Raw genomic sequence first — 22146 nt, forward strand, 5'->3', positions numbered from 1 at the left:
TGGAAAAAATAATAAAAACGTTAAATTCTATTTAAACTACGGAATCAGATTTTATTTCATTTTTTTTTTCATCGTTAACCTGCGACTGTTGCATAAAATATAGTATACTTTTAAGTCTTTGGAAGGCATTGTTTAAAGTGTTTAACGCTTTCATAAAAAATGGATAACCACCAAATACAAACGGAAAATACTAAATTATGTATATTATTATTACCGAGACAAAATGTAACAAGTACCTAACGATGAATAACATTTCCGATGAAAATAAAACGGCTCGACAACACGACAAGAAAAGCGCACGTGATAATAGCATACGTCACATTTTGAATTATGGACATTATTTGAGATCGTTTTCAGTCCAACGCTCGTCGTCGTCAACTGCATACACAATGTCTGCAAGTCGGTTATATTATGGTCAGACTTATATTTTAAGCCGACGAAAAAATCGTTTCCGACGTGACGACAAACGGTATAATATATATATAAACCTACGCCTTGCGCTTTTAGACACGAGGACATAGGCATAATAATATTATGTAATACCGAGACGATTTAAGTTGGTACACAATGTGAATAGTATTATAACGAAACAAGAGTCGATAAATTGACCGTCATCTCGGTTTTTTTCGTTTTCCCAGGATCGTAAAAAAATAAAGTAATAATAATAATACTTTTGTTCTTGGCGTACACGGTGGACCGATGAGATTATCGTGTCTTAAATCTCTTTCCTTCTCTCTCTCTCTTACTTTCTTTCTCTGTATTGTGCTTTTGTCTACGCGGAAGTGTGTGCATTTAACAAGTAGTTACGATTAACACAACGCACGCGAAACCCATCGTGAAACACGAAACACCGTTGACCCTTATCAACTGCACAGCCAACTCACTCGCAATCCGAATCGAAATCACATTCGTAAAAATACAATAATTGAAACATGCAAAGTATATAATATTATTGTGTTTAATGTGTTACTGTCGTTATCAACTGCGGCGATAAATTAACAATATTATAATCATATTATATTGTAGCGTTTGTCGGGAAGAGTACTCGAAATTTAACGACCTGAGCAATGTCGATGGTAAAATCAACGCGTACCAATAATAAACTACGTACGTAATAATAAGTGTCTGAGTACTTACCTACTTGATAAAGCTACATTCGTCGAACATTTTACTGTGATCTGGCGATCTGTGAACTCAGATAAGCTATGGATTTCGTCTGTGAAGTGCGTAGCGATTGCAAATCATTTCGAACGACTGTTGGACGGAACAAAATGATATAAATACATCGAACGAAGTCGAGCAAATAGATTTATCGTCCCCGACGACACTAATTAGCGATATGGAAATTATTACGTTGAAACCATCCACTTTATACGATATGTTATTCTAGTATTCGACTGTTTCATGTCATACATTTTTGATAGGTCTGCTATATGTAAACATTCCGTCAGTATATTCTTAATGTCAAGAGCAACTCAACTATATTATTATATACTTTAATACGTCTTATTTTTTATTAATAAACTAAGTTAGGAACGAATAATAAATCAAACACGTGTGAAGATACTTGCAGAAAGATAACTTCAGTACACCTTTAATTTTAGTTATTTAAATACCTAGTTATTTCATAGTTATAGCTATTATTGTATGCCTGATCTAAATGAATGCGATAAGGTAAGTTGATCGCGAGCTTTAATCAATAAAACAAAAGTTTTAAAGTTTAAACACTGGGGCAGCCTACTCAAGTATACTATTGGATTTAAAATTATAAACGCGAATCAAATACCTATTTATTATCATTATTAATTCGGAAAGCCATATTTTTTGATGAAATGTGAAATAGGTTCAAGATTCTAGTTGAACTAAGTATAAAGTAAATTACAGTTCTAAATGTATACATTATAATATATAAATAATACATTTTATACCTAAAATGTAAAAACGAGAAAATAATTTAAAAATCAATAAAAGCTCTTTGATTTTTTAACAACAACACTTTATTTTATAGTACTTTAATAATTTGTTAAAATAGCAAATTATGTGACATGACTAATTTTTCACAGTACTTTTATAAGGGTTTAAAGTTGTTTAAGTATCTACGATACTTCAGTTTTATGAAACTTTTAATGAACATAATAAAAATGACATTTAATATATTAGTTTACTAATAAGTGGTTCATTAAAAAGTTTTAATAAAGCGCATAATTATATTTCAGTTATTGTGAATATATTTAACTTTGTAGTATTATAAAAGCAGTTTGAAGTGTACTTTTAACCCCACTGTTATTCTTTTTATAGAAAAAAATGCATTTTATACACAACACATGAAAGCTATTGAATACGTTATAGACTTTGAAGAAATACCTACTACAAAACCCAAATGATAATTTATCATTTCACATTTAAAAATATAACAAATATTTACATTTAAAAGTACAATTAATAATCTAAGGTATATTCCCATGCACGCTCATAAATTATACAAGTAAATAGGTTGTTGAATTTGTTGTATTTAATGTTTATAAAGAATTATAGGTAAATGGTTTTAAAATTCAAAGATATTATAGGAAATAGGCTTAACCTTTGGATCTATATAATTTCGATGTACCTATTATATCTATTAAACATATTTAAACTTCAAAGCATGATTTATCCGACATTTAGTAAAAAAATAATAATATCATTCAATTTTAATCTTATCTGTTATCTATAATCACCTAGATTTTAATTTTAACATTTAACACTATACCCATTGTCTATAACACGGACGTACCTATTTTCTATCATAGCCAAACATTTTATTAGATGTTATAACCTAGTTGAATGTTGATTACATCTACACATTTTCGCCTGAAAATATCGTTTTAAACCGTATAATTATTTATTTATTACACCTCAGTTTACACTCTGCGGTGACATGAAATAATTGTAAATGATTGTAGCCGCTTTATTCACATGATTAACATAATATGATGTATTATAATTTAGATACTTAATTGATGAAATTACATTTTTTTCTACTTGACGCGAGACATGTTTATCGTTCGACAACCGTCCACTCATCGCCAGGTTTATTTATAACAGTTAATAACATAATTATATCACGTTCAAGCTTGACGATAGGTACCTATGTACAACGTACAGTTTGTTAAGTTGTATACCTACGTTCTACCTATTATTATAATTTTTAGACATTCCTGAAAACTGCACATTAGCAAGTTTTATATTATTAATTTATTATTAGGTATTATTAAAAACATCTCGATTTATAGCACTACATCGACTTATTGTGCCCATGCGAAACAAATAGCTCTGCAAATACACTTCAATTAATAACGGTTATAAATTGTAGTTTATAGTCAGTTTAGAACGGAAAGTGCAACTGCAGACGACAAAGAAAATGCGCATGGAACACTTTTTACTGAAGTAGCCTTAAACTCTTAACTTAGTCTATGGTCTATCTCTGTCGGTTGTGATAACTCGTAAACACAATAACTCTCGAGATATGAACAGCACGTCATATTGCTCGCGCAACATCGTACGACCCCAACGACATTATACATTTCGTAGGACTTTGGTTGTCGGATAGTTAACCGACTTTTTTTTATTTTTCCGAAAGACACTGGTTTATAGCGTCTGTGTTATTTATGTTCGACTGTAGTACAAATAAAGAGGGTCAAAACTATTTATATACAATCCACAGGCAGTATAATGTAAATGCCGTCTAATGTACATTAGCCAGGACGAATAGGTTTTGTATAAAAATGTCTTTGTTCAGTTGTATACTGGATAGCGAATACCAATAGCTTAGAAATATTTGCTTTGAACTCTTCTTATCCCGTTAAAACTAGACTTTTTTCTCATCATAAACAAACCTAACGATGATGGATTTTAAAATACCAAAAAGTGCTGTATAGTTTTAATCTGTCTGGTTATTAAACCTAAATGTATTTTATACTTTTAACCAAGTAATTCAATAAAAATAAAATGATGACACTACATAAAATACAATTATTATTGTACTCAGTTTAAGTTTCAAAATTTTAAGATATTTTTTAAAATATATATTTACAATTACCATAATTATTGTACATCTGTCGTCTATATTATTTAAATTATTTTTATTTTTTAACAACTTCTATAAAGTAATAATTGTCATAATTAAGTAATGCAATTAACTTTTGACTTGTGTAGGCCGTGAAAATGGTTTCACATCGATTCAATAAATAATTTTAACAGTTCCCACAGCAGAGTTCAATGGTTAAAATATTTTTAATTGGAGTAATTATCTCAATGTACCTACTTTAAATTAGGTCAACATTTTAAAAAGTTATCTAAAATTAAAACTATTTATGAATAATGCAATCAACAAATTCAAAAAAATGTTGAGTCATTAGTATGGTTTTTATACGAAAATAAAATCTAACTTCCGTTTCCAACAAGAGTATTATAAAAACGGACACAACTACCTGGATCGTTTGTGCCGTTAATATGATTATTATGAATTGAACTAACTAAACAATTCAACATTGATCTCGTCATAAGTCACAATGCCTAATTATGTCTTTGTACTTTCTGCTTTCCCTGAAGTAAACGGATAAGTGCGTAGCGTGTAGCCTTAATTATCTTTTTACAGTTGTATTATATATTATATTATGATCTAAAAATATTATCGCGTTCCTTCTTCCCCTTTTACCACTGAAACATTAATCCAGGCGCTGGAATAATAATAAACTAATTTAATTGCCAACACATTTTTAAAAACACGCTCAGTGTTCATCGTTCTCGAGACGATATGAACTAAACATGCAACTATGGTATTAAGAATCTAGATAAACAAAAGATTTGATGGGGCTTCGCCCCCTCAATGGTAATTGGAACCAAAATCATCCAGAAAATAAAACATTTCGACAAATTAGGACATTAAATAGCTATATTCAAAAATAATTTCATTATATATAACTTCAACCTTAGATAGTATACTCAGTATAATATGATCTAAGACTGCAATCAATGATTTATATTTTATAATAATATCGAAAAGCGTTTCTTTTTTTTTATTAATAATATAGGTAGGAGATACAAATTCGATTTCATTTTGTATAGAATTTTGTATATTATTGTTTATAATCAAAAATGATTATATTATATGCAAATGATAAAATAGGTATATAGGTTTATTAAATAAAAGTAAATTCCATTACCTATTTTCAACATTATTTACTTTTCTTACTTTTTTACATTAAATAATTCTTTCAACTTGATTTTTTATTATTATTATTCGTTGAACTAACACAATATTAATTTGATATAAGTATTTATAGGTAATTATTAATTTAATTTGTAAATAAATATATTATTTTATTCAACGTTTTGAAAATATATATTCAATAACTCATTAAAAAATGCCATGTGGGACTGTGGGTACTTATATTGTTCCAGGGATTTTTTTCCACGAGGGCTGGGACATTTTTGCTTCCTCACGGGGAAATTTTTATCCCACAGTTCCCCCCTAATAGATAAGTTCTAATATAGTTCCCTAATAGTGGGGTCTCACCTACCTACATTGTCTTAAAACTTAAAGTTATTTTATATTTTCATTTTTTAGCGCATGTGGGCAGTAGTGAGGGTATAGTGAACAGTAGTGACCTTTTGTCCGCCTACATTCCTCGGAATAAATTACACGACAACCGGCGTAAACAATGATGATAAATTATTGTTCATACCATAAATAATGCCTCACAGATTTGAGAGAAAAACATCCATAAAAATAATGTCGCCATCGTTACGTAAACAATTATTCATTTATTCGACTTGAAGAAAGAAAGGCTTGAAAACAAACGTTTAGACGTTTGGCAATGGCGGAAATAATAACGGAGCTACATTAACAACCGTTTAAGTGCACGGAATTGGTTCAATTATTTTTCTCGATTAGAAAATTGCAAAGATCAACACGCAAACCATATTCTAAATTTCTACTCACGTTCGTTTAAATCGTTTCCCGGCGAAATTAAATCGTACATTAACGAGGAGAACAATAACTACGAATATAATATTATAATCATTATGTGTCCCTCGACAGCTATTATCATCATTATTATTATAGATGTGACAACCGGATTAGAGCATAATATTATAGTGTTGCGAAATCAAAATATGTATGCGGCACGCCAGCACGTCCCATGCCCGTTACAACGACCCAGACGGTTTTCAAGTTATTAGTAGTCGACTTTTGTACTTCCAACGCCGATTTCGGTCCAATCCGAATTAATCGCGTTGTCCGGCAAATGTCCGGCTGCAGCTGTCGAACGACTCTCCACGCACGCGATCGCGTACAGACACCACAGACAGTGCAATAACGATGTCGATAAACGGCGTCTCGCTTCGGTGAAACAGGAATATAGAATAATAATATATAGGTAATCGACGAATAATGATTCCATCCAAACACGCTATCGCGGGCTAAATACGTGTATCTGTTTGTGTCGCGATCGTTACCTGCACCGGTTTTCGGTGTTGCCGCCGTGAAACCTTATACACTATATTATAATATACGTCTACAACACACACACAATATATCATTTTTATATATATAGCACGTGTTGTGAAACCCAAATCGTCATTGTTGTTACGTAAAACGTACGATCTGCGCACGCGAGTTGTACAACTACAATATTATCATAGCAGTATTTTGTGGCAGTTGTTAACGTCTCGATATCATCGAATTTGTGCCGATCAACGACAGGTACAACACGACGGGTTGCAATTTATTTTTCCTAAATATTTTTTATTCATCACCGGTGGCATAATCATTCGGGGTAGGGGTACTAGGAAGCAAGTAACAATATGCAGTTACACACAGAATATTATAATAGCACGTGAGATCTAGGTGATAAGGTTTAATAAGCAAATGACGACGAAGATATTATTACTAAATTTATAATGCTAATCAGTGTTCCTGCTGTCCGGGCGTTTCGTCATCACCATAGTACGCCGAGCAAAAACAACCCCGTTTGTATTCGAAACATTACCCCCTCGAAACGCCCCACAACGCACCGACCCCAAAAAAAATACGAGAAATCTGCGAGATCGGCACCACTGCCGGCCGGCTACGCGCGGTTACCATGGCGACGGCGGCGCGCGTTTTACGTGTACCTACGGCGCGTGTACCGCCGTACGCGTAACTCACGCGTAGAACCGCCGCGTAACCATCACGTGGCCGACACGAGGGCGGCTGTCGCTGTATCCGCGGGGGCGGTATAATAGGGCTGCACGCGATCGATTGCTCGCGCGTCCCGGCTAAAGACAACAAACGCGACCGCCCGGGTCGTACCGTCCCGTTACACGCTCATCATAGTACCGCAATCATGTTATACCGTCATCATCATCATCATAATAATATCATAAAAGTCGTAACAGTAAACATAATACATAATTAATCGTAAGACGCTACCGGGGTGGTATTGCGCTCACCTCGTGTAACAGAGCGGCCGATTCAATCATTTTCCGACGATACCATCATCGTCGTCGTCGTCACTGTCACGTGTGCACCACTGCAGTCAATGCGTCGTCAAATAATCCGGTCGGCAAGCCTCGTGACGCTCACGCATCCACCGTCTATCGCGATGCTGACGCCGCGGGCGACGGTGACGGCACAGACATGATCGCGGGCGATGTTTACCGCACGTTATTTCCGGGAGTTGGTGCCGGCGGTCGGAGATCTTCAACGGTACAACCTGTGGCCAGCGAGTGTGCGACGGCGGGGCTTATTTAAATATATACACACACACATACATACACGCAGACACACGGGTAAGCGGAGATGTCGCGGCGGAGACACGATCAGACGTTCGGTCGGCAGGGCACGCGCGGTACGTCTGCCGGGCGGCGGTAAGCTTTCACCCGGTGGCGGTCGTAACTCGGCGGCGTTGAGCTTGCGCCGGGGCGCTGCCTGGCGGTCGGTTCGGTCGTCCGCCGTCGACGCCGAGCGCCGCGACCGGCAGCTGACGGACGACGACAACGACGAGGTCAAGTTCAAGCTCGCGCCTAGCCGTGTTATTACTCCGCGACTCCTCCGCCGCCCCACCGCGCAGATCTTTGCCGCCGCACATACGTGATCCGATTGCGAAACGCGGTTTAGTCGAAACGTTATTTATTTTTTCGGCACCTCACTACCGCCACCATCGCACATTACATTTATAATAGTATTGTGTTTGCTGTAATATACATACAAAATATTATTATTACTATGTAAACGCAAGAACTGGTGCGGCGGTGTCTGCAGAAGATTGTAACCACAGTGGCCCAGTCTGAACCTATATTATCTTTCAGTTTAGGCACCTACCTGCACCTACGAATAATGTATGCATAATACTATGGCGCGGACCCAGGTGGGCTAAGGGGATTTAGCATCTTCATTTAGAAATGCTATATAATAAATACTTAAGTTCATAATTCCTAAAATCCATAAATTTAAAACACAAGCAAAATTGTTATTTTTGCTATCAAATCTTATCTAGGTATAGTGTAATATATTATCATGTACTAAAATAATAATTGTATTTTTTCTGAAAAAAATGTAGCCACCCCCCCCTCCCCTGCGTTTTAGATTTAGATCCGTCCCTTACTATCATATCGGCATATTTTAACGCCGTTCTTCACCTCTTTGGTGTCGAAGTGACTATACTACATAATATACGAGTAGGTCGTCTATATAGTGCCGCGTACCGCATCTCTTTTTTGCTACGCATCGAAACGGTATAATAATTATATTTTGTACATTTTGTATTTTATATTTTCATAATATATACATCGAGTGTGCCCAGCTCTTCCCCTAGAAATTATTTCCATACGATTTCCCAGTCATTTAATTTTATCACGGGGAGGAAAAAGGCTGGTTTTTTAACATGCACATTGATCATTAAAATTTAAAACATAATTTAGAAATTAAAAAAAAATTAATTAAAAAATTAATCAATAGACAGGTATAGGGTTTTAAAATTTCATGAAATTTATTTTCTTGAAATATTTTATTTTGATGAAAAATAAAAATAAAATGTTTATTATACCTATAAGTTTATAGTCGTCAACTTCTAAGTTAATATTTTTAAAAGTTGGTTTATTGTATGAAACAAAAAAAATATGTAACATATTTATATATAATTTATAAGTTGTTTAACAAATATGTAATAGTCATTTCAAACTATAGGATCTAAGTATTAAATAATGAGCCCAGAGCACCTTCACATCACTCAGCCACATATACACACATATCATACGACTTTTTTACAATTTATAATTACTGAAAATACACTATTATTTCATTCATTGTTGGAATTGACTTCAACTTAATAACAAACCATTATCTTTTGGATCGCTGATATACAACAATATTTTAAAACTCATGTAAAAAAAATGTTTTTATTCTCAAAATAATGCCAGGAATATTTTTCAGCACTATATAATATAGAATATACAAATATGAAATAATAAATCAACAAAAATAATATGGTTTTTTTTAATAATAAGTATGTAATCAATTTATTGTTTCTAATCATCTATAACCGAACACGTTCAAAAGAAGAAAAAATATTTTTCATAATTTCATTGAAATATTTCAAGAACAGTGAAATTTTCAATTTTGAAATATTTCAAATTTAGAACCCTAGACAGGTACTTAACGATAAATGAAACTCACATTCTATAAATAAATTAATTAGTAGATAAGCCATTCTTTTTTTGTTAGTTTATAATACTTCACTTACCACTTGCAGGGGTTATATTTAGAACTCCACGATGAAAAGGCCTATTGTAGCCAATCCATCGAGACAACTCTAGCGTAATACATGATGATTACACAGTTTTTAAATAGTAAAGTTTTAGATTAATATTTTGAACATATTTGTAATTAAACCATAAAAGATTTGAGAAAAGACATTTAAAAACCTAAAAAAATTATAGTTTATGCTTTATGATATAAATATATTGTAGGTCCTATAGGTATCAATGAACTGTTAATTTAATAAGTACTTATTTTATGTATACAAATATGGCATTTTAGCCAAGAGCATATTTAATAAGTATACACTAGTACAGTAGGCATTTACCCCTCCCTACGAATCAACCAGAGTTTGTTGGTTTTTATAATTAGAAAATAATAATTTTTTAACAAAAATATAGGTATTTATATTAATTTATCACATTTAAAAATAAATATATTTTTACTTTATTTTCATTATAAATATATCAATAATATAAAACTTTTTTATACAAAAATATTGAAAAAAAGATCATGGCGGAGGGGTATATCCCACTCATCGCCCGCCCCATTAACCGCCCCTGATACGTGCAAAATATTCACGTTAAGTACATATTTACAAGTAACAATTTTCGATTCGACCTAGGTGGTAAACAATTCCTTGAAGAAAAGCCAAAAATGTGTCAAGACTGTCAAGGGTTGATATTTGAAAAATGGAACTCTAAAATTAATATTCACTTCCTCTCTGAAGGTTTTTTACTAAATAAACTATAAATATAATATTATTGTCATACAATTATTTTTAAACATGAAATTTATAGTAGGTAAATATTAATAATAATAGTAATTTAATATTAATATATGAATAGATGCACACGATAAGGTACAAAATGTGATATAAAGTGGAACATCGAATAACGATTAACGAACACTCGCTCAAAGAATCTACTGAAGTTTTCTCTATTGAGAAGAGTCCAATTTCTATATATGGAGGGCTTACTAATATATAATAATATAATAATATACAGCAACGCATATATATCATAGCCACGGCCCACGGCCGATGTCAACTGTCTGTCAAGCATTCGAAAAGACGAATATCATATTATTATCATTTAACTCTCCACCAGATCGGACTCAATAATACTATTCTTCCCTTTCCAATCGAAATGAAAGTCATAAAATCTTCCTTTTTAACTGCAAAATAATTTGTAAATTTTCAATTTGATAAGTTTTGTCCAAATTTGAACTTTAAATGCTTATAAAAAAAAATCTTACCTATATGAATTTTTAAACTGATATTGTATCAATGTATGAGCCACGAGGAGCCTGGAGCCTTGTATAATTAAATATTCAGTGAACATGTCATGTAGCTACGGTTATTTTTTTTAGAGTTTTTTTTTAGACCCAAAATCAAAAACAATTTTGTCGGGAACATAATTTTGCGTAAAAATTCCAGTTTTTCTTTAGTTTTTTTTTCCAGCGCTTTTAAAAACTACTAGGAATTTTAAATTTTAACTTCCCGAATGCACTAAATAGACTCACTTCCCCATCGGAAAAGATACTCAAGTTGAAAATCGAAGCATTATTTCAACTATTTATGGTATACATTGACACAAAAAAAAAAAGATTTAAAAAGACACATCTTTGTAAAATCAATACGCTCCGCTCAGAATCTAAAACCGGAATATTATGTGAAGATTACTTTCATTTTTCCAATATTCGTGTATGCTGTATTGCCCGCTGTTCTTTATCTAATTACCTGACCAGCATTCAACTGGCTTTTACCCAAAATCCCAGATCCTTTTGGCATTAAACTAAAATTTTCAAGAAATGTGATATTATAGTCTACCGATTCGTATGTATCATAACGGCACTCGTACCAACCATCCATTATAGCTATTTCTAATTTTTTTTCTAACCATTTAGTTTCTTTTTAATAAACTTAAATACTACGAGTCACATTGTATATGAGCTCAGGTATTTAGCGCACATTGGTGATGCGACGATCATAAACAATTTCGGTCAATCATAGCAAATAAAAATATGTCTAAATGTGTCAAGTTATAAAACCATGAGTACTGACTAGGTAATTTGAACTACGTGGTATATTATACTTGACGACGTAAGATTGTATTATTCAAGGGCAGATCCAACCATGCAGATAAAAATAGAGGATGCTTTACACTGCATTTCGTATAGTACACAAGAACATTTAAAACCTATTACCCACCTAGCTAACATTATTATATACTTAGGTACCTACTGTTGTTTAATTTTAATTTTCATACTTCTGGAAACTTAAAATGTATTGTATATAATTTTAATAAAATAAATAAATTTATTGTTTTTATTTAAATGTTTTGTATTTCCGATTTGTTATTGTATTTTTGGTGCTGTAGTAATATATTCCTAAACCACTAGCGGGTGCTAATTATGAAGTGCCTATGACTATATTCTTGAATAAATGATATTATATTATAACATATAACATACAATATAGAATTCAAAATACATTAAAATATCATTAATATAATATATAATTTCTAATAGTTGTAATATTATTATAACTATTATCTAACAACTGATGTTATCATGTGACAGTGTAGCACATTAAAACAATAGTCAATAATACATATTATTATATTACTAGCTGTTGCCTGTGTAATATTTTATATAATATGTAAATTTAATTGATGAACTATAAAGGCGAAAGCTAATAAAAAAAATAATTTATTTTCATATTATTTATATCGTACATATATATGTGCTAGGTAATGATAATTTTATATGATTTATTGATATCTCGGATTTTTGTGTTTAATGCACAAGTACACAATATATTTAATTCAAATTATAAACTATTATAACTTAATGTTACCTAGTAAAATATGTATGATATCTTTATTTTGTGTTTTTGATGGATATATAAAGCCGTATTCAATGGTGTACCTACACATATCGTATTCTATTATAATTTATAATAGTCTAAACTCTAGTCTAATGTATTGATTATAATAGTCAATAGCTAGTTAAAATAGCCAATATGTAACAATAAAATATATTAGATTGGTTAAAAAACATCGTTCGGTAAAAGTGTTGTTCAACAATAGTTGGAATTAAATTATAATATAGTATAGGTAATAGTTATGTGCATTGTGCAGTAGGTAGGCACACGCCCCAAAAGTAAAACGGTATAAAATATATTAACTTAATTATTAATAGGTATATTAGATATTTAGATTTAATAGATTTACTAGTTTTTTTTTGTACTTCCCATAAATAATATTATGTAAGTTTGTTATAATATTTAATTTCGAAATTTACTGAAACAATAACGATATATGAATGGTTTTTTTTTAACATAAGGTATTAATTACGTTTTTATGTTTATTTCCACAATTAAATATTAATTTCAGTGTTTGTGTTTTAAATTCTGAGCGTAGCTATGCATAATATCTCCGATTTTCGACTTCAGCATCTTTTCTAATGGAATGGGCAAGTGAATCTAGTTTTAGGAGTTCAAAATTGAAAATTCCAAGTAGTTTTCGAAAGCGTTGGGAAAAACAATTTTTGACAGTTGATTTTACCTTTAACTCAAAAACTAATAACTTTTAATATTTTAAATTTTCATCAAATTTAATATTACCATTTTCCATAAATAAATTTCCATAGTATTTTGACTCTTTTTGAGCTATTTTTAGCCATGAGACTTTTTCAAATTTTCTAAATTTTTTTTTACTATATTGTCGAAAAAAAAAGTTTCCCTTATTAAAAAAAGCTTGAAAATGTAATGTCAGTCAATAAACTATTAATTAAAAATATTAAACATACATAGGCACGATTATTTTTGTACCTTAACATTTAAAATTCAAACGTTGACAATTCTTATAAAAATTCCGTAAATGTGCAAATTATTTTGTGGTTAACAATGTATAGAATGTTAAATTTTTATAGTTAAAGATTTAAAGTATATAACAAGGTTTCTCATAAGTAGCTTATATACCTACAATAAGAAAAAATCTAAAAAATAAAAAACCCAATTTTTATAAATAATATTTTTAGTTCAAATTTGAACGAAATTAGATATATAAACGAAGAACAATTTTAGTTATTTTGTTGTAAGCTAAAATTAATATGATTTGTGAGTACCTGATACTTTTTAAGTATATTATTATATTTTATACACGCAATGACATTTACTAAATTTCAACATAATGTATTATTAATAGTAAAATAAATTTAAAGTACATAATTGCAATAATATCATACATTTTTTATGAGTATATGAATTTTAATTTATACATTTATTTATCTAATGATCTGTCATCTGTACAGTACAAAATTTAATCTACATAATCTGAAGCTCATAGTGAAGTATTATTCATTAATTACACACAACATTATAAAAGTTAAGAAATGTTATTGTTCTGAATTACTTATGATGAATTCATTAAATTGAATTAATGAATACTTTAATTTTTATCATTAACAAAAATAATTTACAAAATAAATTATCACATAAATAGGTACCCATAATACTATAGTTGCAGTACGCTGGAGCTGGTACTTACTACCTTACTTTAATGACAATGGCGTGTAGAACAGTCTTCAGAGCTGAAGCAAACGATACACTTTTAACACTCACCCACTTTTTATGCCACAGGGCATAACTGAACCGTGGTAGAAAATATAATTATAATTTACACTAGGTATCTAATTAACGCTACCAACCTACTCGCACACAGCCACTCGCATTATCCAGTGCTCCGAAGTGACTGCTGCAAAACAAGTCTCTTCGGGATGCATTGGGTCTTTGACATTATTATAGTATTATACATTACAGCTTATAGATTATAGTTAACAGTAATATCGATTACTGTTCAACTGTTTCGGCTTGCATTGTTTTATATAACAATTAATGTCACATGTTGTCAATAATATTGTAACTTTCTATTTGTATACATTTCGCGATCAAGTGGTTTTATACTCTGGTGCGTAAGCGGAGCATAGTATTTATTAGTATAGTTATTATACCTAACTTATAATTATTAATATTATTTATTACATTGTAGATTAAAAAGTGTATCAAATAAATGTATAAATTCGTTACAAAATATAATTATGTTTATATTTGAGTTGAGTATAATAATATTATGTATAGATGTCGACTTATATAATTATTATTTTGCTCCTAGTTATTCATGTATTATATTATGTTAATAACACAATCTTAATACAAAATACATTACTTAAACTATTTTTACCTCAAAAAGTTAAATGAAAAATAATAATTCAAATGTTAATTTGTTTCAGCTTATATCGTAATAATTATTAACTAATAACTAGTTAACTAACTATTACATTTGTAATTAAATTAAATTTTAATAAGATTACTAGTAAAAATATGCTTTAGTTTAAAATTATATTCCTTAATTGATATTAGTTAGGTATGTAACGATAATTTTTATAAGGCTTCATATTATATTTATTGTGTTTCATTATATTTCTTTAAATAAAAAATTAATTAATTGATAAAATAGTTTAAAAAAATAAGCACACAATTTATTCTGAAATTTGAATTTTCTTAATTGAGTATATTATACCATAATATTATTAAGATGACATTTTTATAACTTAATAATAGCTTCTTACACTCTATCCGAAAAAAACTCAACAGGATACATGAGTACTTTGGGATTTGATGGCTTTCACCTGCAATAGTACCCAACACTTGCTAGTATTTAATGCTACTTCAGAAAGGTATAGAGCAGTGGTGCGGCCAGCGTTAATAGAGTCGAGCGCCGAACAATATAGGTTAACTACCTAATGAAAAATAAAATTAAGAATAGGACAAAGAATAATAGGTATCTATTATTATATCAGTAAAAATGTTGAAACAGGTTGGTTTGGCCACCTCTGGTATAGAGTTTAAATTTTACACCATAGAAGTTTACGGCCGAGTCATGGTGTGGTATATCGTCCAACCACGGGTCAGCATGATGGCTGGCAGCACCGTGAACACACTCGATCTGCGTAAATCTGAAAATCCACATTCTGACAGCAGGGTCATATTTGCGATTGGGCATGGTAGGTCTAATTCCTTCTAATGGCCTCTAGGGGTCCTTGGAATTTATAATATTATACAAGTACAAAAATGTATTATTTTTTAAAATGAACAATGTAAAATAATTTGATTGATTTGTTCTCAATATATAAATGTACATAATAAGTGTTATTGAATACAAAATATCTGTGGGGATTAAAAAATAATAGCATTGTAATTTTTTTTGTGAAAATGTAGAGTTTGGCTGTTTGAATATCAGAATAATTTGTACCTATGACGGGGGGTCAAAAATAGTATATTGTGTGGCAAGGGCTGGAAGTGAGCGGGTCAGTGACGGGTGAAAATTTGCACTTCTTGGGATTTCCATTTTACCACCTGGCACTATGAGGATTCCCACTTTACCGCCCGCTGGACGGAAAATGGTCGCTTTCCGCCTTTCCAACGCTAAACTTATCGGAAACTAAACTTTCGGCGCAGGCGTGACAAAAGTGTAATTTGTTCACCTATCACAACAATTTACTGTTTAAAATTTCAACTGTTTTGAATTGTTTGTTATTGAATTCAAATGTATCAAATCCTGCATTAGTGACCTATTAAATAACGAAGTACTTACATTCGAAACCTATATCGTACAGCAGTGCGAGTTACCTGATTTTTACAATTGGTTTTTTACACGGATAACCGTGATTTTATATTATAATGTAGAATAACGGCTGTATGCAGTATCGTTTGTATTATTAATTCTTTAAATTATTCTGTGCGTTTATTATAATTTAATAACACAGAACAATGGCCCGATTTATAGGTAATTAAAAAAATATATATTTATTTAGATATAGGTACATATTATATTCCTTAACACTAAAATAACAGGGGGTACAATAATAATTATTATACAATTATTATATAGCTATATGTCATAATCATAATAATTTATATCTTATTATAATAACAATTTAAAGTATTATATTATCAACTTGAATTAATTTATAAATAATACGTTAAGTTACCACCATTTTTATTTATAAATTAAAGCGAGTTAGATAATTAAGAACATGGATTTGGGAAAGGAAGGGGGGAATTATTAAACTAAAATTAAAAAGAATTTTTTTTATCACAATCATTTAAAAAAAAAAAACAAAACAATAACATATTATAGAAATTAATGAAAACGTTTCGTCTTGACTCAGGGAACGCCAATACAAAACATTTCCATCTCTTTATATGTTGACGTTAGTTTGACAATAAAAATAGGTAATAATAAAGGGTAATAGGTAATAATAAAAATAGGTAATAACAATACCAATAATAATAATAATAATAATAATGACGCGTGCCCATTATTTGAATAACGTTCTCGCGTAATACCAAATGCGGAAAAAGTATTCGCTCCTCTTCAATAACGCAGCGTTCGAATAAGACGATATGTCTGCGTCCATGTTGTTGTCTCTGAGCCATGACGTAGTGGTTTCTGATGTTTGCGTCAGAGACGGTTTGGACTCCATTACCGATTCTTCAACGTCCGACTCGTAATAATCTGAGAAAATAACGTATCAAATATCATTCGGTGGAATGGAATAATATACCTTATACCTTACCCTACTTATATTTAATGTCAAACCCCGAATTTCTTATTTTGAACGTTTTTAGCGTAACAAAACATTTCATTTGTTGCCCATATAAAAATTAATATTTTATGATTACTTGATAGTCGGAAATGTTATTACCGCAGACACTCGTCACAACACGCTCTAAAATGTCGTAAAACTCCAGAAGTGACACGATAAAATGACACTTGTACACTGTACAGTTGTACATGTTTGTTTTCTATAGGTATATGTATAATACATAGTCCGTAACTCATACCCTACACATATTGTTCGAACTTCAAGAGAGGAGAGACAATTAAAATAATGTAGTACCTAAATAGTAATTTAATATTTTTGAGGCGTGTATACTCATAATCAATAAACACCAGTGAATATCACAGCATATACACAACCCATAGGCAATATAATATTCAACATCAATGACGGTCGCTCACCTGTCGGTTTTTGTACGGTGTACGGTTCTTCAGTTTCCAGTGGTTCGCTGACACCCACTTCGTTTTTAGCCAGTATCCTAATTTGGTACCTATGGTTCTCCTGAAATTCAAAAAAACACAATGCACGCAGTTTAGTATAATCGTCAAGGCACATACTATAAGTCACAGCGTACAATAAATCGATACAACCACAAGCGTAAAATGAGGGATGGGAAGTGATATAATATACTGTCTTCATATAACAATAATAAAGATGATATTTACTAGTGGTTCAATTCAAATCAGTAAAGTAAAATAGTAAGAAGATTAACTATATAATAATATACAAAGTGATACACAATACTCATAATTTCAAAAAATATTAACTTTTTTAAAATACATCAAAATATTTAAAAAAGAAGTTTAACCTTTTCGAAGTTATGAGTGTATAGACAGTTAAATAGACCATCTTGTATATAATATATATTGTGCATATTATACTAAAATAATATATTATATTCATGTTGTGAGTAACTTAAACAAAATTAACGAAGTTGTGATTACATTTTTATAGTTTATGTTTTGATAATAGGAAGTTTTCCAAAAAAATTAATTTATACCTGTAAGTCTTTGATGTTGAACTTTTGCACGTCCGCTTCCACCCGGCCGACTTCCATCCACATAGTTTTCTTCTCATCCCGAATTGCTATGTTGTAACCCAACAGCGGAGCACCGCCGTCCGTTTCAGGTACGCCCCATTCCACGATCACTGCATTGGTACTCAGGTTCCGAACTTCCAGCGGAGCGGTTGGCGGCGAGGGTACGGCTATAAATCGAGAAATGGGAGATGATGACGACGATGATTAATATTGATATTAACATTAACGATTATAACATATGGGCACAAAATGGCCCCTTATTAATACTGTTATAGCTCTCATTGAACGAATTTACAATCTTGTAACATTTGATATTTGAATATATTACTTATGAGCGCGAAAAAATACAAACCCCCACGGCCCCACCGTAGGTATACTTACTGGCATGGGTTAATAGACTGACTAATTTCGTTTCGACCGGTTGACTAAGGCCGATGCAATTTTCCGCATAGATCTTGAAGAAATATTCCGATTTTTCTTTCAAGTTTTCTACGCAATATTTCATTACGGTTGGTTCTAGCGTGGCTACTTTGAACCACTTGTTTGTTGTGTTCAGCTGCTTTTCAATCACATAACCTGCGGAGTATACTTTTGTTTTGTCATCGTTTTCGAGAAATAGTTTAAAATTATCGTACAGAAAATGGAGACAAAAAACAGTAAAGGGTAAAGAACAATATAATGATGCGATCAACAATATTTTTGCTGTCGGTAAGACTATACGGCACGGCGGCACGTTTATGATATCGCAAATATTATGAAAGTGTTAAATAATGATGTAATATTGCATAATATGTAGGTGCATTATTACACTGCACAGTGCACAGCGTACCAATGATAATAAGGCATCTATTGTGTTAATTTAAATGTTATCCTTTCGAACATTTTTGTAATCCGTACCTGTGATCTCAGATCCACCATTACTTTCTGGTGGGCCCCAATGCAAGGTAACGCTTTTGCTGGTAATATCACTCACAGTGAATTCGGTGGGCGGCGACGGTGAAGCTAAAAATCATTATACAAATTAATTTTCTGATACGTAAGGTATTTTTATCACTCAAAGATTGAAAAGACAACGTCATGTAGGTACCTAATGAATTTATGTATAAAATATAATGTTTTTAAAATAGATCGTATGTAACCACATGGACATGAGCAGTGCATATTAAACATCAAATGTATTATGTGTATAATATTATGTTATGTGAAAGTACACCATACATTCATACAGGGTGTCTAAAATGAGTTTTGAAATGTTATATTTGTTTAAGCTTCAAAATATTTTTGAACTTTGTAGACACTTCGTACAACGGAACATTGAGAGGTTTCTTTAACCGATGTTGTTAATAAACATCACAATTGAAAATAATATATATATTAATTTGAATAAAATACAATTTATATGGATTCATATCGGTTTAGCAATATGGTTTTCACTACCAACAAGCAAACTAATCAAGTAGAAATATTCAAACAAGCTTAAATTTAGCAGGTTAGTACTTTCATTACAGTCTATAGTCGTCGATACCGATCAACATTAATATATTTAGATTACTCATAAGATAACTCACTTATTCAAAAAAAACAAACAATTATTTTTTAAGGTCTTAATATTTTAAATTCTATGGGTAATCTATATTTATTTATGCAACTAAATAAAATAAAAGATTATTTGCCGAATTATTATATAATAGGATTTTCATTATTTACATTCGCATGATTTATGTTCAATGTTATAAAATTATAAATAATAAATGAACTAGGTACCTATATTGTAAGATTAAATAATTACGTTTTTAGACAATAATGCAATTATCGAGTAAATAATATGCGGTTTGTTAGAAAATATATATTTTTTGGTGACAGTGATTTCTCATATCTCATCATAAATTAAAACAAAATATTAAATATTAACTAGAATATTACAATTTTATTGATTAAATTATTAAAACAAAAAATAAGATTCTATGAAATATTTGTCCAAGTTAAAAAAAAATAAACTAGAAAATAATCATTAGAATAATAACATTCCATTGTTAGAACAGATGCTGGGAATGAAGAGACATGATACCTATTGATAAGCATACTTTCATATTATATTTATTATTCATATTTCATATTATAATCATATAGAACATAGCTGGTATAGTCATTACTCATTACAATTGTAATGCGTTGGGTCAAAATGGTTTCTATTATAGACATTATCACGAAATAATACGTTAAACTTTGGTTGACAAGACTTAAACATAGCGGCCAAAGCAGAGAAATAATTACTTACCGGAAACTTTTGGTCTGGTCGGGAATATTCCCATAAGCACGTATAGTGTTTCATCGGATATTCCATTTCTAAAGTCTATATAAGCAGATTAATAAAAGCAAAAAAGCATTAGCTTGTCTACACTGCTGTAAAGTGGTACTAATACAGACAGCAAGTATTTTACGAAATTAATTTTTTCTTACTTATGCGTTTGCCCGCCACAATCGGTTCGTCTGGTTGATATGGTTTTCCGTAGCCCACATGATTCCTAGCCGTAATCCTGATGTCGTAGGACGACCCCTTCTTCAAGTCTAACATCTTTATGTGTAAGTCTTTCGTGGAACCAATCTGAATATCGGAAAGCCAAGGCCGATTACACATATTTTACGTTACACTTTGTTTATAATTTATTTAACATACCTTTCTCCAAGCTTTTTTGTCTATCTCCTTGATTTCTACGCAATAGTCTTCGATTGCTATTCCACCATTATCCAAAGGTGGTAACCAAGCGATTGTTGACGACGTATCCGTCACACCCGTGATCTGCAAAGGGCCCTGTGGTGCTGACGGTTTATCTGCGGCGTTTAAATAAAAATATTAATCATCTCGTCAATAGTTTTTATATATTATTATTACACTGTTTTTGAGCATAATTGTTTTTAAAGGTTAAAAAAAATGTATATTTTTATTGCGTCCCCTTGCAATTTATATATGCATGTCTCTTTTCATAATATTATCTATCATTTGCATTTTATGTTTTTGGGTTGATTTAAAATGTGAATATGAACTGACTAGATATCACTGCAGTTATGTTCACCGTCGTGTAATGAACGAAATTACTTATTCATATTGAGTCAATTTACTTACGGTATCGACATTTGACGGTGACAGGTTCGCTGTCCAAAAAGTCTGATGCGCCAACAGCGTTTTGAGCGCAAACTCTAAACATGTACTCGGCGTCTTCGTGTAACTTTTGCACGCTGTAAGCTGACACGTCGTGGTCTACGTCAGCCACCTTGGACCAGATCATCTTGCCCACGTTGCACCTTTCAACCTGATATGCTGATATGTCCAACCCACCGTCATCGGATGGCTTGTTCCACTCGATCGTCACAGAGTCCGAGTTGATTTCTTTGATGCGCATCGGGCCTTGCGGCGCGCTTGGTTTATCTGTATACGAAATTAAAACAGTGTTTCAGAATAAACACTAGACTAATTGAAATTAAGTATTCGTTTTTGAATTGGGTGAGAATGTTAAGACACATATAGTGGATTTTTCACGATTGCATTCCCTGTGAGAAAGGGGTAAAAAATAACAACAAAATAACGGGATTGACATAATGGGCGAGAACAAAACATTACCAACCAGAGAGAATTTTGTTT

At 31.4% G+C, this 22146-nt stretch overlaps 2 protein-coding genes across 7 annotated transcripts in view; both read right to left on the reverse strand.

Annotated features, from left to right (window-relative positions):
- LOC132942481 (uncharacterized) overlaps positions 1-7896 on the reverse strand; it is a 44623-nt gene extending 36727 nt beyond the window's left edge. For both annotated transcript variants that reach the window (XM_061010900.1, XM_061010899.1), the window contains exon 1: positions 7474-7896. The gene's annotated coding sequence lies outside the window, so the exon portion shown is untranslated. The remainder of the gene's footprint in view (positions 1-7473) is intronic.
- Positions 7897-16622: 8726 nt separating this feature from the next.
- LOC132943112 (titin) overlaps positions 16623-22146 on the reverse strand; it is a 110557-nt gene continuing 105033 nt past the window's right edge. For 4 of the 5 annotated variants that reach the window (XM_061011928.1, XM_061011927.1, XM_061011931.1 and 1 more), the window contains 9 exons: positions 21631-21933; positions 21184-21338; positions 20967-21111; positions 20785-20859; positions 19404-19508; positions 18888-19082; positions 18468-18673; positions 17869-17968; positions 16623-17361 (listed from right to left, as the gene is read on the reverse strand). In XM_061011928.1, the coding sequence (XP_060867911.1) occupies positions 17165-17361; positions 17869-17968; positions 18468-18673; positions 18888-19082; positions 19404-19508; positions 20785-20859; positions 20967-21111; positions 21184-21338; positions 21631-21933 (1481 nt within the window). In that variant the 3' untranslated portion in view covers positions 16623-17164. The remainder of the gene's footprint in view (positions 17362-17868; positions 17969-18467; positions 18674-18887; positions 19083-19403; positions 19509-20784; positions 20860-20966; positions 21112-21183; positions 21339-21630; positions 21934-22146) is intronic. The other variant, XM_061011929.1, reaches the window with a different exon arrangement.

This window comes from Metopolophium dirhodum, chromosome 4 (assembly GCF_019925205.1).
Source record: "Metopolophium dirhodum isolate CAU chromosome 4, ASM1992520v1, whole genome shotgun sequence".
NCBI lineage: Eukaryota > Metazoa > Arthropoda > Insecta > Hemiptera > Aphididae > Metopolophium > Metopolophium dirhodum.